At 53.4% G+C, this 16210-nt stretch overlaps 1 protein-coding gene across 2 annotated transcripts; it reads right to left on the reverse strand.

Annotated features, from left to right (window-relative positions):
• Nucleotides 1–1959: 1959 nt before the first annotated feature.
• LOC101545704 (aldo-keto reductase family 1 member C15-like) lies at nucleotides 1960–12579 on the reverse strand. Of its 2 annotated transcripts, XM_055139400.1 has the most exons (9): nucleotides 12458–12579; nucleotides 10722–10889; nucleotides 10211–10327; nucleotides 9300–9377; nucleotides 8484–8606; nucleotides 5468–5577; nucleotides 4487–4652; nucleotides 2816–2898; nucleotides 1960–2042 (listed from the first exon to the last, which is right to left on the reverse strand). In XM_055139400.1, exons 1-9 carry the CDS (start codon nucleotides 12542–12544, stop codon nucleotides 2000–2002), a joined length of 975 nt encoding a protein of 324 aa, XP_054995375.1. In that variant the 5' UTR covers nucleotides 12545–12579; the 3' UTR covers nucleotides 1960–1999. The 2 variants fall into 2 exon arrangements, with proteins under 2 accessions (XP_054995375.1, XP_054995376.1); XM_055139401.1 differs by lacking the exon at nucleotides 9300–9377.
• Between the last annotated feature and the right edge of the window lie 3631 nt (nucleotides 12580–16210).

Here is a 16210-nt window from a genome sequence, read left to right on the forward strand (position 1 = left end):
GGCCACACCCGATGGCCCTCGGGATTCCTCCTGGCTCTGCCCTCAGGAATCACCTCTGGCATGGCTCAGGGGACCCTCTGGGCTGCTGGGGATGGCACCAGGGTGCCCGACCACGACGGAGAAGCTCCCTCCCGCAGTGCTCAGTCTGCAGCCTGCAACCGCACTCAGCGGGTCAGTAGTCATGGGTGACAGTCAGGAACTATTAGCCGACACACGCGTCTGAGCGGAACAGCGATCCCGTGAACCCTGACCCGCTGCTAACAGCTAACCAGCCTTCGCTTTCACAGCCTTCCTCATCAGACTGAAGCCCAAGGGCTCCCTGAGTTTAGCTTAGTTCTTTCTTCAGAGCTGGGCTCTGACATGGTATTGGGAACCCACCCCCATGGTTCTCAGCCAAGGGGGCCTGACAGCCAACTGCTAGAACTTGAGCGTCTCTTGCAGCTCAGGCCCCGCCGAGACCCCAGGGCTACTGGACACTCCCCACCCAGTGGTGCTCAGGACTCCCCATGGGGTCAGAACTCTAGCAGTGTTGAGCGGAATAAAGCGCTCTCCCAACCCTCATTCTATATCCCCAATCTCAGAGGTGAATCGTGTGTGGCTTGCTTGATTTATTGGCTGCTTGATGGAACAATCAGGCAATACAGAAGACTTCCTGCATCAAAGAGAAAACAGCATGGACGGAGGATTAAGTGGTAGGTGAAGGCTGGCATCCAGCTCAAAGACTGGGCACACAAACTCAGAGAAGCGATCACCAACTACATTGTAGTCGAAGGCCATGTGGGGGAAGGGAGTTGCAGGCTGAATGAGGGCTAGAGACTGAGCACAGCGGCCACTCAACACCTTTATTGCAAACCACAACAGCTAATTAGAGAGAGAGAACAGAAGGGAATGCCCTGCCACAGTGGCAGGGTGGGGTGGGGGGGAGATGGGATTGGGGAGGGTGGGAGGGACGCCGGGTTTACGGGTGGTGGAGAATGGGCACTGGTGAAGGGATGGGTTCCTGAACTTTGTATGAGGGAAGTATAAGCACAAAAGTGTATAAATCTGTAACTGTACCCTCACGGTGATTCTCTAATTAAAAATAAATAAATTATAAAAAAATAAAAAAAATAAAAAAAAAGACTGGGCACACAACCTGCAGCAGGAGACCTGGGTTTTATCACCAGCATCACAGGGTCCCCTGAGCACTCCACAGCAAACCAGGAGAAAGCCATGAGCAGCCTCTGAACATCATCAGGTGGTACTCAAAACAAAAGAAGAAATTCAAGGAATGGATAAGAGCAAGTCTTGCTAGAGCAAATTTAATTCTGAATTTTAAAATATATATTGAATATCTTGGGAAATTATTACCTTATGTGGAAGCGTATATAATCTATGTTACTGCAACTGTTTGATGTCAATATTGTAAAAAATAATTGCTTAGAATTCATGCATTTTAAAAAGCTCTCCAAAAAATTAAAAATGGGCACAAATGTGACCCAGAGAGTGAACATTTTTTCTGAGTAATGTGGTTCTCTGGAACATATTTGCCTGATATTCTGATGCACTCTTCTTCACAGCAGACAAGAAACAAAACCAAACTAAATGCCCCATGAGAGAGTGTAGCTGAGCCTCCCCAGAGAGGAAGTGTGGCAGCTGCCAACAGAAGGGAATGATGTCCGTTGTGCAAACATGGTGGGACTGGGGAAGGAGTTGGTCAAGAAGGGAGAAGAAATTACTGCATGTTTTCAAACACATGAGGACAGAATGACACAGGAAATAGCTGACAAGCCAACAAAACCATACTCAACTCTGACCGAGGAACTTTCCCCCCAATTCCCAAGTTCTAAGCCATTTACATGTTGAAAAGTTGTGGCTGAATAATCATGACACAAACCCCTTAATCTGAGTCTTTATTGTTCCACGGGGAGAAAAAGACCAGACGGGGGAGGACAGCTGAGCCCTCAGGTGCTGCCCCGTCAGCCATGCACGCAGCTCTCTCCACGCAGCACACGAAGCCTCAGTACTCGTCAGCAAACGGGTAGTTGGGGTGGCCCATCGCACTGCAGGTGGAGGATGGGTCAGTGTGGTGCCCACCTTCTCGAGGCATCGACCAGGGTGCTCGAGGGCAGGGGCTGGGCCAGGACCCCCCTTTGCACACTATGACAAATTCTCCAACACACGGAAGGGCCCTGGACAAGTCCCCACTCGCTCTGAGTCCCACAGTCCAGGGGACATGGCGCCAAGACCATGGGCACGACGGGGACCCCAGTGTCTGAACCGGATGGGCCACGGCCCCAGGCTAGTCCCTCCTCAGAGTTCACGTGGTCCCTGGAGAGGAGGAGCCCATGGAGTCATCCTGCACTCTCTCCCCACCCCCAGAACACCCAGCCCTGCCACCACGGGCTGCTCTAAGGGACTTGGGGGGCCCAGAGACACCCCACACTTGTTTCCACAGCTCTTTCCCTGTCACTCAGTGGACGGCCCTCACTTTTGCTTCCTTCCACACCTCTCTTTTTGGGAGTCCCCTGCCCTGTCCCCCAGCTGTCCTGCAGGCCCTGGAGGTGGCCTCTGTGAGACAGAATCAGGGGCACTGAATCTGGGGCTCGGGCCACAATAGTGCTTTCACATGAGGCCACGAGGCATTTTGCGGCAGTCCTGGACCAGTTCCTGGTGCTGCCCACTCAGTACCTGCTGGGCCTCAAGCCTGCAGAGTTCAGGAGCTCAGTTCCACATCTCTGCTCACACAAGCCCATTGGCCGGCCCCAGGAAGCTTGTTCCCTACTATCCACAAAATGCACAGATGCCCCATTGCAATCGCCTATGCCACACTTACAAGTTCATGCTGAAATAGCGGAAGTTTCTATTAAGGCTCTCTAAGGCTTTCATATCCTCTGGAGATAATTCAAAATCAAATATCTGCAAGAAGAAAAGAATGTTGTGAGGACTTATGCCCAATCGGCAATCTATTTAGGGCTCCTGTCATCAGTTTTGATGCATTGGTTGAGATGCCTTTGCCTCAGACTCCCCATCTTCTTTCATCCCCATTGAACAAAAAATAAATAAAGTATAAAAGTCACATCACTGGGCCGTCATAACTCTGAGTTTGACTTCTCAAAAAAGTCATTCCTTTCCTTTCTGTTTTGAAATGGAAGGAAAACAGGACCAAATGGACAAAGAAACTGTTCCTGGAGTCACACTTTGGTGAATCTTTTCCTCCCCCATGACCCCTGTGAGTCGATAAGCTCTAGAATTAGAGCAAACAAGGGAGAGAGTGCACCCACCTGCCTGCAGGCTCTCTCCAGGGTTAACTGGTCTCAGGAAGAGACTCCCTGACCAAGGGCATGACCACCCACCTGCCCAGGATGGGCCCCACGCTCTGCTTTCTGCGTACAGAGTCCTCCCTCCACCAGGAGAAGCCCAGTGTGTCTGGGGGTCACTCAGATCTCACAGAGAAGGCCCCTGTGAATGGAGTCTCTCCCCCTCAGCCTAGAGCGGCCTTTATTGGGTGTCCACGGTCTGACTGGAGAGTCCATGAAGCTGACAGAGCAGCAGTAAGAGTCCCAGTGGGAAGCAGAGGGATTGATGCATTGGGCAGTTTCATGGAGAGCACAGTGGTCCTCTCTCTGCCATCGACCTGTCCCTCTGCGGTCTCCTTAACACGCTGCAGGCAGGCCATGGCGCCGTGGGCTTGGGGTAGCAGGTTGAGTTGCATGAGAGCAGAGGATGGCACTTTTTTCTCACTGTCCCAACTAGGCAGACTTGACCTTCAGATGTCCCCAAAACTAAATAAAATAAGTCCAGAGCTCAAGAATAGGAGTATTTGCTTTATAAGTCACTTGCTCCAATGTCTTCCTCTCCCAAAATAAACACATTATGAAATACTTAGCCCTCATCTAAAATCAATATGGAACTCACACAGTTCCTCAAGGTGTGTCCAGGTTCACAGCGAGCACTGTCCGTAGGAGGCCCCGGGAGAGAGCAGGGGCTCTGGAGAACCCCTCCCCTGTGAACCTCCTTCCCACCCCAGTCTGTGTGGGGACAGTGAGCACCACGGCCCAGGGCCGGCACTGCATAGGTCAGGCCGGAGAGCCCCAGGCAAACTCAATTTCAAGAAGGGAAGCTGGGGTGCCGCACAGCACTGAGGCCCGCAGTGGGGCTGGGTGTCCCCTCCCCAGAGCCAGACCCCCATGGCTCCAGGTGCAAACAGAGCGTCGTGGTGTAGGGAAGGGACGAGGGGAACCAAGGTTTCCCAGGGGCTGTGTAGGGAAGGGCCCCAAGCCTGGTGCTCACAGAGCTAAGTCTGCTCACGTCACACCCAGGAGGTGTCTGAGCTTCCCCAGAGGCCAGCAAAACTGGCGCCGGTGCCTGTGCCCTGTCATCTGCCTGTGGTCTTCCCCCTGGACACCAGGGAGGGCTAAAAAGGAAAAGGACATGTGGGTGTTTGCTCACAAGTGAGAGAGTCGGCGACTCGTGGGCCTCATCACTCTGGGCCACCGTGCCGTACCTGGAAGTTCTCCTTGATCCTCTTCTCCGTAAAGCTCTTGGCCAGCACCACCACCCCCCGCTGCAGCTGGTATCGCAGGGCCACCTGCCCCGGGCTGCGGCCGTGTTTCTTGGCGATGGCCGTCAGGACTGGTTCCTCCAAAAGAAACGGACTGTTTTCTGGAGTTCTAGAAAAATGAAACACAGGCATGATGGTGAGAAGGGTGTAGATCACAGCAGCCGAGGACCCATATGCCTGTAAACTGGAAGAAAGGATATAGATCGTGGTGTTGTTTCAGGATTGATATCAAGGGTATGCATAGATTCATTCATAATTGTAAGACACTGATTACAACCAAAATCACCATCAATAGACAAATGGAAAATAATCAGAGGTAGATGCCCAACAATGAAAGTGACTTGTTGGGAGATGAGATGAGGAGATAGCATGCTAAGCAGTAAGCAGGGCTCAGAGAGGGCCTCGGTGCCTGCCTCCCCTGTCAGCCTGTGCACAGGAACTGGCCCAGACCAAAAAATAAAGCTGAGAAAGTGTCCTGGGGCAGGAACCGTGCATGGGGGGAGCACAACCAGACTCTTTGGGAGGTGGAGTTCTGTCTCACCCCCACTGTCCACCTGTTTGTCAGACTGAGGGAAAGACACCCATCACCTACAATGCACGTAGGCTGTGAGAGGCGGTTCCATATGAGCCTGGCATTTTTAGAACCTGGGCCCAGCCCAATGTTATGCACCTCCCAGCACTGCTGGCGCTTCCGCCATCAATAGTGAGAAGAGAATATTAAGAGTGGGTTGGAGTAGAAAGACACACAGGTGGAACAGTTCTGAAAAATGCCAGTGAGGATCTCAGCCCGCGAGGCTGCAGGGCGCCTGCAGCTATGATGTTGGCACGTCTGTGTCTGAACTATCTTGCAGCAGAGAGACATGATTTGGGAGAAGAGGTTGCCAGTAGGGTTGCTGAAGCAGGAAGTTTAGGCTCTCTCATTACATATGTGAGATTCTCTGGGATCCCAGGGCGCTGTAGGCCACGAGGACGATGTCCCTGGCCCTGCAGAAGTCCAGCAGCTTCTGCTGGTTCAGGTAAGGGTGACACTCCACCTGCAGGACCAAGAACACAGACGTCAGGCCCCCGAGGAAGCTCTCCCGAGTCAGGAGCAGACGGGGAGCTTGTTCGGGCGCGTCCTTCCTAGAGACCCTCTCACAGGCTGGCCCAGGGTGCCGACATCAGACCTGAGGGAACTGTTTGTTTTCTTTGCTTCGCTTTGCTTTTTGGTCCAACACATTGATAGAGTCAGGGATTACTCCTGGCTCTGCACTAAGGAATTATCCTGGCGGTGCTCAGGAGGTCCTATGGGATTCCGGAGGTCAAACCCAGTCAGATACGTGCAGGACAAAGCCCTCCCACTGTGCTATCTATCTCTCTGGCCCAAGGAAACTGGTTTCTTCTGGTTCTCTATTAGTGTTTGGAAAAACTAGACTCAGACCAGTGGGAACCCTAGATGCCATTTCCTCCTGGGAGAGACCAGGGTGCTGAGACCCATGGCTGGTTCTGACCCAGTGCTAATGGAGTCGGGAGACGGACTCACATCACAGAACCGTGCTCCCCGCTGACTGAGAGGTCAACAATGGGCTCCTCAGAAGGGCAGTAACTGCAGTTGGGACATGATCCCAGTCACAGCTCAGCAACGACAGCAGCGGAGAGACACAAGAGCTGAGGCAGAAATTCAGCTACAGAGAGAAGCAGCCAGGCATTCTGGTGAGCAACGCAGCCCGGAGAATGCTCCAGACCTGAATCGGGGCCAGCAACACCGGGGATCCGGACAGAGGAGGTGCAGCCACCACACCTTCTCCAGATGGAGCCCTGGCGACACTGAGCAGCAACTAACACGGCTCCGGGATTCGGGACTGGGACACTAACACGGCCGCGCGACCTTTTCTAAAACCTGAAAACATACCATCTTTTAATGGAAAACTAATTATCAAATGCTTCCTTAGTAGGGCTGTCTTGTTTGGGGGTAAAACTCCCACAACAATAGTGAGTTTTGTGTTGAAATATGGAACGTAATCAAGGTAAAGAGAAAATGAAGTGAAATTCATCAGTTATACAGTTGGAGATGGGGGCGGGGGATATACTGGGGATTTTGGTGGTGGAATATGGGCACTGGTGAAGGGATGGTGTTTGAATATTGTATAACTGAGACATAAACCTGAGAACTTTGTAACTTTCCACATGGTGATAAAATAAAAATTAAAAAAAAAAGAAATTCAGCTACAGAAACCAGTAAGTGCAATCATCTGTGTGGAGAAATTAAGGGAAAGGACTTCATTTCCTTCAAATTTTTGGAGAGGAGTAGACGGGGGGAGGGGTGGGAAAGAGCAGTAGAGGAAGTTAGAGAGGAACCGAGAGAAGGAAAGGTGATCTCTTGGCTTAAGAGGGAGATGTGGCATTTGCTAGATGTTCAGTGGAGAGGCCGGGTCTGTCCGCCAGCTTCCCAGATGCGGCAGAGGAAATGTGGCTGGGGTATAAACTGATTATTGCATGAATGTGAAGATGTGTCGAGGAAGGTGGCCATTGTTAGAGTATTGAACCATTTTACAGAGATATTACAAAGACAAAACTCTCCTAAAATCTACAAAAAAGAATATCTCCATGCTTTATATTTCCTCACAAAATAAAAAATCCATAAAACAAACACAACGGCAACAAGAATCCGACTTAAAAAGAAAAACAGTAATTTTTCCACTGCCCCATGCTAAAGTTTCATCATTTTCCTTCACAAAGGGTTACGGTCTTTGCAGCACGGCACATGCTGTCTGCTTAGCCAGCCCGACTGTGTGTTGTGACTCTCCCCTCCCCGGGCTCCCTGTCCAGTCCCCAGGAGCAGTGACCCTCTGGCCCCAGCTGCTGCTGATGGCGGTGCTGACCCAGGAGTTGGGCTCCATCAGCAGCGCTGAGTGACCAGGACACCCCGGGGGGCCCTTGTGCAGAGCTCCTAGAGGCCCTGGAAGGTCCCGCCATGAGCAACGCCAGCCTCCTGCAAACAGGAGCCAGCGTGTCCACCAGGCAGCCTCACCCCTGCCCGAGGGAGCTGGCCCTCCGTTCCCAGGCCTGTCCGGACCCCCACAGCAGATGCACCCTGACTGGCCAGCCCTGCAGGGAGGCTCCGGGTGTGCAGGGGAGCGCCCGCCTCTCCACCACAGCCTCCCGACACATCCCAGCACAGATCTCCGAAACGCAGCTGGAAACTGCTGGACCTTCCCATTCTCACAGAAGTTCTAATGGTTTTAGATTCTTTACAAAGCTCCAATTAAAATCTTAGGATAGTTTGCTATTTTTTTCCAGATCTTTCCAGGAATTCTCCACAAACAGATCCCTAGACGCAGAGTAAGAGAACGAGTATACATTTCTGAATGCACTATTAGATCATTTTCAAACTTACTAAGGGTTGCCCACACGTGTGGGCTACGAGTGACCCTGGGCAGAACTGGCACGTGTGGAAGGTACTTGCAGGGGGTGGTTCCAGCCCTCATCTGCACCTGCCATGTCACAGCTCCTGCAGGGCTGCGCTGAGCCCCAGGTACTGACCCGGGGACTGTCCCCCTCAGCCTGTCGGCTGCTCACCCAGACCCCCTCGGCTCATTCAGCCCGTCAGACTCTCAGACACCCCCGGCTCCCGGCTCTGGGCCTGGCGCAAAAAGCTCACAGACCTCTGGCTGGGCCCTGCCCCTCCCTGGCCGTGTGAGCTCTGAAAATCCAGCTCGATGAGCGCAGATGGGAATGAGACCCCCTCCATCTCCTCAGCGGGCTCCGGACACAGGCCCTGGGTAAGACCTCTCCCAGGGCACATCACAGGCCCCGTATGCCCGCTGGGAGAGGGCTCTGTCCCCATCCACCCTCCCCACCTGGGCATCTCTGCACTCGGCAATGGCCAGTGCCCGGCAGACCCCTGGGCATAGTGGGGATGGGGAGGGGCAGGGATACACGGGGCCCGCCTGCGCCTCACCTGGTTGCACACGGGCTTGTACTTGAGCCCCGGCTTGCTGAGGATCATCTCCAGCTGTTTGCGGTTGAAGTTGGACACGCCGATGGACCTGGTAAGCCCGGCGTCTTTGCAGCTCTCCAGGGCCTGGAGACGGTGCACAGGAAGCCCTGTTGTCTACGTGTGCCCCATGACAGGGTCCCCCAAGACTGTGTCCCCAAGATTCCTCTTTCCACAGGCGGATCCCTGCCGTCGGGACTGCGTCCCTGCCCGCAGCCCAGCCATGTCCGTGCATGGGGCCTGTCCCTGGTTTAGAGGGCTCTCAGGGGTGCTCTGGGCTCACACAGGGCCAGGACATAGCCCAGGCTCCTCTGTGCCAGGCTGTCCTTGGCCCTCGGGCCTTCTCCCTGCCCTGTGGAGGTTACGTACCAATGGGCACCAGCATCAGCCCTAGAGACTGGCCTCTGGCAGGGGGCACGTGTCTGTCCGCGGGAGCAGAGAAAGTTTGAGACGGGCACTCGGGAGGATTCACCCCAAACCAGCCCCCTTCCTGGGGCTCCATTCCCTGACCCTCTTCAGTAATCTGGGGTCCCCTGGGTGAAAGCCCCCATCCCCCTGAGCGTCTGACCCCTTGTTTGGCACAAGTCCCCACTAAACTGGAGGCCAAAGACCCAACAGAGGCACCCAACATCTGGATAGGATAAAACTGTAGAGGTCACCCCAGCACTGTGTCACGAAGAGACACCCCTGCCCTGGGCTCTGGGACTTGGGCCCTGAACCCTCACTCCATTGGTGACTGCTCTGGTTTTGGGTGTCCCTCGGCTGTGAGGCTGCACTCACCTCCCATGTCTGACACAGATCCACAGTGTCCAGGATCATCTTCCCACTGGCATCCTGGGGCAGGAGGTCCTCCCCTGGCTACAGGACAGAGAGAGGACAAGGGAGACATCTCACTCATAGCACCTTCGCCATTCAAATATGTACAGAGAGTGTGTGAGTGTGTGTATGTTTTTGAGTGAGTATGTGTGTATTTAAGTATGTGTGAGTGTGTGTTTGAGTGTGTGTGAATGTGTATGTGTGTTTGTGTGAGTGTGTGTGAGTGTGTATGTGTCTGAGTGAGTGTGTGTTTTTGTGTGTGCGTGTTTGTGTGTGAGTGTGTATTGTGTTAGTGTGTGAGTTTGTGAGTGTATATGTGTGTGAGTGTGTGTTAGCGTGTATGTGTTTGAGTGTGTGTGAGTGTGTATGTGTGTGAATGTGTATGTGTGTGATGTGTATGTGTGTTTGAGTGTGTCAGTGTATGTCAGTGTGTGAGTGTATGAGTGTGTGTCTGTGTGTGTGTGTGTGTGTGTGTGAGAGAGAGAGAGAGAGAGAGAGAGAGAGAGAGAGAGAGAGAGAGAGATCCCTGATTTCAATTCTCTGAGTCTTGCATCTGGAATGAAATCAAGGTTAGGGATGGAGCAATAGTACGGGTGGAAGGCATTTGCCTTACATGCGTCTAATCCATGTTCAGTCCCTGGCATCCCATATAGTCCCCTGAGCACCACCAGGAGTAGTTCCTGAGTGCAGGGCCAGAAGTGACCCCTGAGCATCACCGGTGTGCCCACGAGAAACAAACCAAATTACAGGTAGAAAGGTGTTTCAAGGGGAGCAGAAGTGGCCATCACCCATATCATCTCCTGAGGCTCCTCCCCCGCCAGCAGCAGCCCGTGCCGCCAGAGCAGGGCGAAGTGTCTCCTCACGAAGCGGGCTACCTGCAGGGCGATGGGCATGTGAATGAGGCAAAGGTCCACGTAGTCCAGTCTTAGCTTCTTCAGGGATCGGTCCAGGCACTGACGAACCAATTCTGGTCGAAAGAAGGTTGCCCAGACCTGCAGGGTCCAGAGAACTATCAGTAGCTTCTAGTTTTACGCGTCTGGGGCACAGATCCGACCCAGACCTTGCAAGCATGAATAAGAGGGGCCTGAGAGACCAAGGGGCTGAAGCTGTCCGTGCGGGACCCCTGGGTCCCTGAGCATGAAGCAGGAGTTTTCAGAGTGGGGGCACTCCCAGTGAGACCCTAATATGGCTCCGTCCATGGGGACAGACAGACGGACGTCTCAGAGCCTGCCCCTCGCCAATGACACCATCAGGGGCAGCGCCCAGACGGGTCCTTCCCTCTCCAAAGGCCTCAACCACCCAAGAGGAAACAGACACTCTCGCCCAGACTTATGGGGGCACCCTCCGGGGTAGCAAGGCCGTGACCACAGACCTGAGCCCGCGTACCTTGGTGGTGTAGAACAAGTCCTCCCGCCTCACGGTGCCGTCAGCCATCTTCGCGCGCATCGCCTCCCCCACCTCCGCCTCGTTTTCATACAAATAGGCAGCATCGATGTGCCGGAAGCCAACATCAATGGCCACTTGGGTGGCCTCACAGACTTTGCTCTTTGGAACCTTCAAAAAGCAAGTGAGGAGGACAGTCGGCCTCCCTGCTCAGAGGGAGCATTTCCCCCAGCTCCTCTCAGGGAACGCCTGAGGGCCCCATGTCATCTCCTCCCTGAGGCCCTCCAGCCTCTGCAGCTCCTCCTCCCTGCCCTCACACTCCCCTTCTCCTCATTAGGGGTGACCCTGAGCCCGGGGAGGGAGCTGGTGCCAGGGGCAGCCAGAGTCTCCACCTCCTCAAAGACCAGCACAGGCCCATGGGGTCCCCTCAAACTCCCCCCTCTCACAGGAGAACTGCAGCTGCCGCCCCCCGGATTCCCTCTGAGGGATGGTGACGGCCTCCTGGTTGCTTGGACCCCAGAGAGCCAAGGGGTCCCGCTGCTTCTGCCCCGGAAACACCAGGCGCTTCTGTTGTGAGACCGGCCTCAGCCCTGAGGAGACCCGTCCCACACGCTGGTTTCCCCACCAGGGGCTGTGCGGTCCCTGGGTGCCGGGGTCCCTGAGGAAGAGGAATAGAACAGAGGTGCAGGACTTGGAGACCTTGGGCTTATGCAGGACCTGTAGCAGAAGCCTCACGTTTCACCGAGACCGTCGTCTCTCCCACAGGCACAAGCCTCCTCTGAGCTCAATTCCTGACTCCAAGGACAGTCTGCACCAGGCCCCAGGGGTAACCTTCCCTGCCCAGGGTCCAGCCTCTCAGCCCTGCAGGACCATCAGCACTCAAGACAGAGGCAGCCCCAGCAGAGAAAGCAGAGCGGGCGACAACAGGCTCCTTCCCGGGGGCCTGCACAGCCAGTGAACTTTGCCTGCAAATTCTGTGGTTAAAATTCCTGCTGTATAGAGGGTGAGGGACGGACATTCGGACTCTGAACTGTGTGACCGCACCTGAGTGGTGAAGCCTGGAAAAACACTCAGGTCGTGAGTCCCGAGCTCCTTTCAGACACCCCAGCTCGGAGGTGCTGTGCGGGTGTGCTGCTGACCACAGTGGTTTCCGGACTCTGCCTCCGGGACATGATCTGCCCAGGCCCCCCAGAGCTCCCAGAGGGGGTTCAAGGCCCTCAGGGGGAATTCCAGCCTAGCCCCTAGTGCCCAAGCTCCAAGGTGCCCTTTGGAGTGCGCAGCCTGGGCCTGTGCAGCCTCTCAGGGGACAGCAGCTCCCAGCTGGGACTCTCCTGCAGCTCCTTCCAAACCCCAACTGCAGCTGCCAGGCAGCACCAAGATTCTTTTTGCCCCGTCTGAAGCTCAGATGTGACCCTAGAGGAAGGACTTGGCACCGAGCTGCAGACGGGCTGTGTGATCCCTGTGGTGAGAGCTGCCCATGCACGTGAAGGGAGCAAAATAGTGTCGTCATGGCAAGACATAAGATTCCAGAAGAGAATCCCTTGACCCAATGCCCTGGTCTCTCCCCGGGTCGGTTATATGCATTGACAGGGACCCAGGTCTCCACACAACTGAGAAGTGACTCTGGTGAGTCATTTTCCACCAACAGCACCTCAGGGCACCCCATATGCAAGAGAGCTACCCCGGCCAGCCGCACGCCACACCTCAGAGCTGGGGCCGACCTAACCCCAGATACTTACATCCGGAGTGGCGTAAGTGCCAAAGCCCAGCATCGGCATGTGGTGCCCATCACTCAGCTTCACGCTCCAACTGCCCTTGAGGTCCATCTCCACGCACAGAGCAGTTGGAAGGGTCCTTCCACTGGTCCAGCCAGAGCCAGGAGTGCTGTGACAGCGCGTCTTGGAGTTCTTTCACTTCGGCACAGATAGGCGGGCCAGGGCACGCTGCCAAGCATTCCAAAGTGAAACTGGGCCAGGCGCTGCTGTTTCTGGGCGTCCCCTGTGTCCACAGAAAGCTGCAGGGGCCTCTCACCCCCATGGCCCAACACCCTGTGAAGGGGCCAGGCCCTGTGTGGCCCCTGGTGGCAGCCAACTGCATGAGCATTTCTAGGTGCTCCCGCCTCCTCGTGGGGAGCAACTGGGCCCGGGACCCTCTGGGTACTCTTGGCCTCAAGGACAAGCTCTGCCCCCACCAGGTGCACCTCACGGCCTCTGCAGATCAGGTGGGTCCCCTCCTGTAGCCAGCACAGTGTCCGCACACGTCCCCCACAGCAGAGAGGGATCAGTCCAATCCAAACGACCCGCCACATAGGACCCTCCTACACTGGGGCCCTCACACACTGGGACCCTCTACACGGGACCCTCCTACACTGGGACCCTCCTACACCAGGACCCTCCTACACTGGGACCCTCCTACACCAGGACCCTCCTACACATGGGACCCTCCCAGACCAGAATCATCCTCCACACGGGACCCTCCTACACCAGGATCCTCCTCCACAAGGGACCCTGCTACACCGGGACCATCCTACACACGGACCCTACTACACCAGAACCATCCTACACTAGGACACTCCTACACCTGGAACCTCCTACACCGGGATCCTCCACATGGGACCCTCCTACACAAGGACTCTCCTACACACAGGACCCTCCTTCACCAGAGCCCTCTTACACATGACACCCTCTTACACCAGGACCCTCCTACAGTGGGAGCCTCCTTAACCAAGACTCTACTACACCTGGACCCTCCACAAGGGACCCTCCTACACCAGGACCCTCATACACTAGGACCCTCCTACACACGAGACCCTCTTACGCCGGGACCCTCCTACACCGGGACCCTCAACAAGGGACCCTCCACACCAGGACCCTCCTACAGACGGGATCCTCTAACACCAGAACCATCCTACACTGGGACCCTCCTACACAAGGACCCTCCTACACATGGAACTCTTCTTCACCAGAACCCTTCTACACACGGGACCCTCCTACAGCAGAACCCTCCTACACTGGGACCCTCCTAAACCCAGACCCTCCTACAGCAGAACCCTCCTACACAGGGACCCTCCTAAACCCGGACCCTCCTACAGCAGAACCCTCCACAAGGGACCCTCCTAAACCAGGGCCCTCTTCACTGGGACCCTCCTACACACGGGACCCTCCTACACCAGAACCCTCCTACACTGTAGGACCCTCCATAAGGGACTCTACTACACCAGGACCTTCCTACACAGGGACCCTCAACACGGGTCTCTCCTATACCAGGACCCTCCTACAGACAGGACCCTCTTACACCAGAACCATCCTACACTGGGACCCTCCTACACCAAGAACCTCCCACACCGGGACCCTCCACACAGGACTCTTCTACACCAGGACCCTCCTACAGGGACCCTCCTACACCAGAACCCTCCTACACGGGATCTCCTACACCAGGACCCTCTTACACCAAGACCTTCCACATGGAACCCTCCTACACCAGGACCCTCCTACACTGAAACCCTCCTACACCAGAACCTTCCTACACGGGATCCTCCTACACCAGGACCCTCTTACACCAGGACGCTCCACACGGGACCCTCCTACACCAGGACCCTCCTACACACGGGACTCTCCTACACCAGGACTCTCATACACTGGAACCCTCCTACACCATGACACTCCTACATAGGGGACCCTCTTACACCAGAACCCTTTTACACTGAGACCCTCCTGCACCAGGACCCTCCTACACTGGGACCCTCCACAAGGGACCCTCCTACACTGGGACCCTCCTTCACCGGGACCCTCCTACACCAGGACCCTCCTACACTGGGACCCTCCTTCACCGGGACCCTCCTACACCGGGACTTTCCATACGGGACCCTCCTACACCAGGACCCTCCTAAACCAGGACCCTCCACACTAGCATTTCCCTAGTAATAAGTGTTGGTGAGTATTTTTTCATATGCCTACTAGCCATTCTAGCCATTCTCATGTCTTCTTGGGTGAAATGTCTTTATCTTTTCTCCCCATTTTTGGATAAGGTTATTAGATTTTTATATTGTTGAGTTTTGTATGTGTTTTATAAGCATTGGATATTAATCATTTATCTGACATATATTGTGCAAATATTTTCTTCCTTTTTATTTTAGTTTTTATCATGCAAATTGAATCAAAAAGGTGTATGCACACCCGTGTTCATCGCAGCACTGAGTACAATAGCCAAGCTAAGGAAACAATCCAAAGGCCCAACTACAGATGAATGGATCAAAAATGGGTGGTGCATTTATACAACAAAAGACTATGCAACACTAAGAAAGAATAAAATCACACAATTCACCTCTCTGGGTAGAATTAGAGAGTATCACGCTAAAGGGAAGTTAGTCACAAGGAAAGGTATGGACAGACGATCTCTCTCATCAGGGAGGTACAAGGATACATAGTTAAGGTGAAACAATAGCCAAAAGCAACAGGACTGGAGAGTTTGTCGCACAGAACTGAGTCTTGGGTGGGCCTGGAAGGGTCCGGGGGCTGGAAGGGACTGTGGGGGACCCTGCTGGGAGGCTGATGGCTCTCCGGGATGGAGTTGGGGTCAAACTGCGCATGTATAAAACGAATAGTGTTGTAAAGCACAGAATCTCACTCAAATAAATGTCTTAAATTTAGGGTTTATTTTAATTGACCATTTAGCATAAATATCATGATCAATGATTAATCTCTAGTAAGTAAAATCTAATTTCACTGTGTCACTGTATCACTCTCATCCCTTTGTTCACCGATTTGCTCGAGTAGGCACCAGTAACCTTTTCCATTCATCCGAGCCCTGAGATTTTAGCAGCTTCTCCTTATTCATCTTTCCCAACTGTTGGAGGCTCTTTCAGGGTCAGGGGAATGAGACATGTTATTGTTACTGTATTTGGCATATCAAATATGCCATGGGTAGCTTGCAAGGCTCTTCCGTGGGAAAGCAAACTAATTTAATAAAATAAAATTTTGTTATTTGTTAAATTTATAATTTACTAAAATAGACTGATTCAGAGTTACAAGCACTAAGCCCAGAGCAAACATATTACATTTTTCACCTGTGCTTACTAGTCAAAAAATAGCTCATGGTATCTCTTAAAAGATTGGTCAGCAAGAAAAGTGGCTTGGGATAGCTCACTTTCTTATGTCTAATGATGCTTTCATGGACGATCTAAATGTAAGCACTAAGAACCTGAAAATAAATAGATGTAGATGACATAAACATTTGCAAATTATTTTTTCCATAACTTTGCTTTCTGCTATGTGTAGGTAAATATTTCATGTGACTTCAAAATTTAAGTTTTGTTAAGTTCAAGGACAAGTTAGTCAAATTCATTAACTATCTAATTTTCCAACAAGATTGATGTTGAGGCATTAACTATCTATGCATACCTAACATGCATTTAACTTCTTCTAACTCCTCATTATATAGAAAACAAAAGATACTTAAGGCTATATATGAATATGTTTTGTGCCATATTGAAT

Source organism: Sorex araneus, chromosome 5 (genome assembly GCF_027595985.1).
Source record: "Sorex araneus isolate mSorAra2 chromosome 5, mSorAra2.pri, whole genome shotgun sequence".
In the NCBI taxonomy this organism is placed as follows: domain Eukaryota; kingdom Metazoa; phylum Chordata; class Mammalia; order Eulipotyphla; family Soricidae; genus Sorex; species Sorex araneus.

What these genes read in the sequence shown, in the direction of transcription:
- LOC101545704 (XM_055139400.1), bottom strand. Translation starts at nt 12,544, where the DNA reads ATGGACCTCAAGGGCAGTTGGAGCGTGAAGCTGAGTGATGGGCACCAC. An exon ending in GCACTTACGCCACTCCGGAT is followed by an intron (nt 10,890 to 12,457) that starts GTAAGTATCTGG and finishes TGCTTTTTGAAG; the next exon opens with GTTCCAAAGAGCAAAGTCTG. An exon ending in ACTTGTTCTACACCACCAAG is followed by an intron (nt 10,328 to 10,721) that starts GTACGCGGGCTC and finishes TGGACCCTGCAG; the next exon opens with GTCTGGGCAACCTTCTTTCG.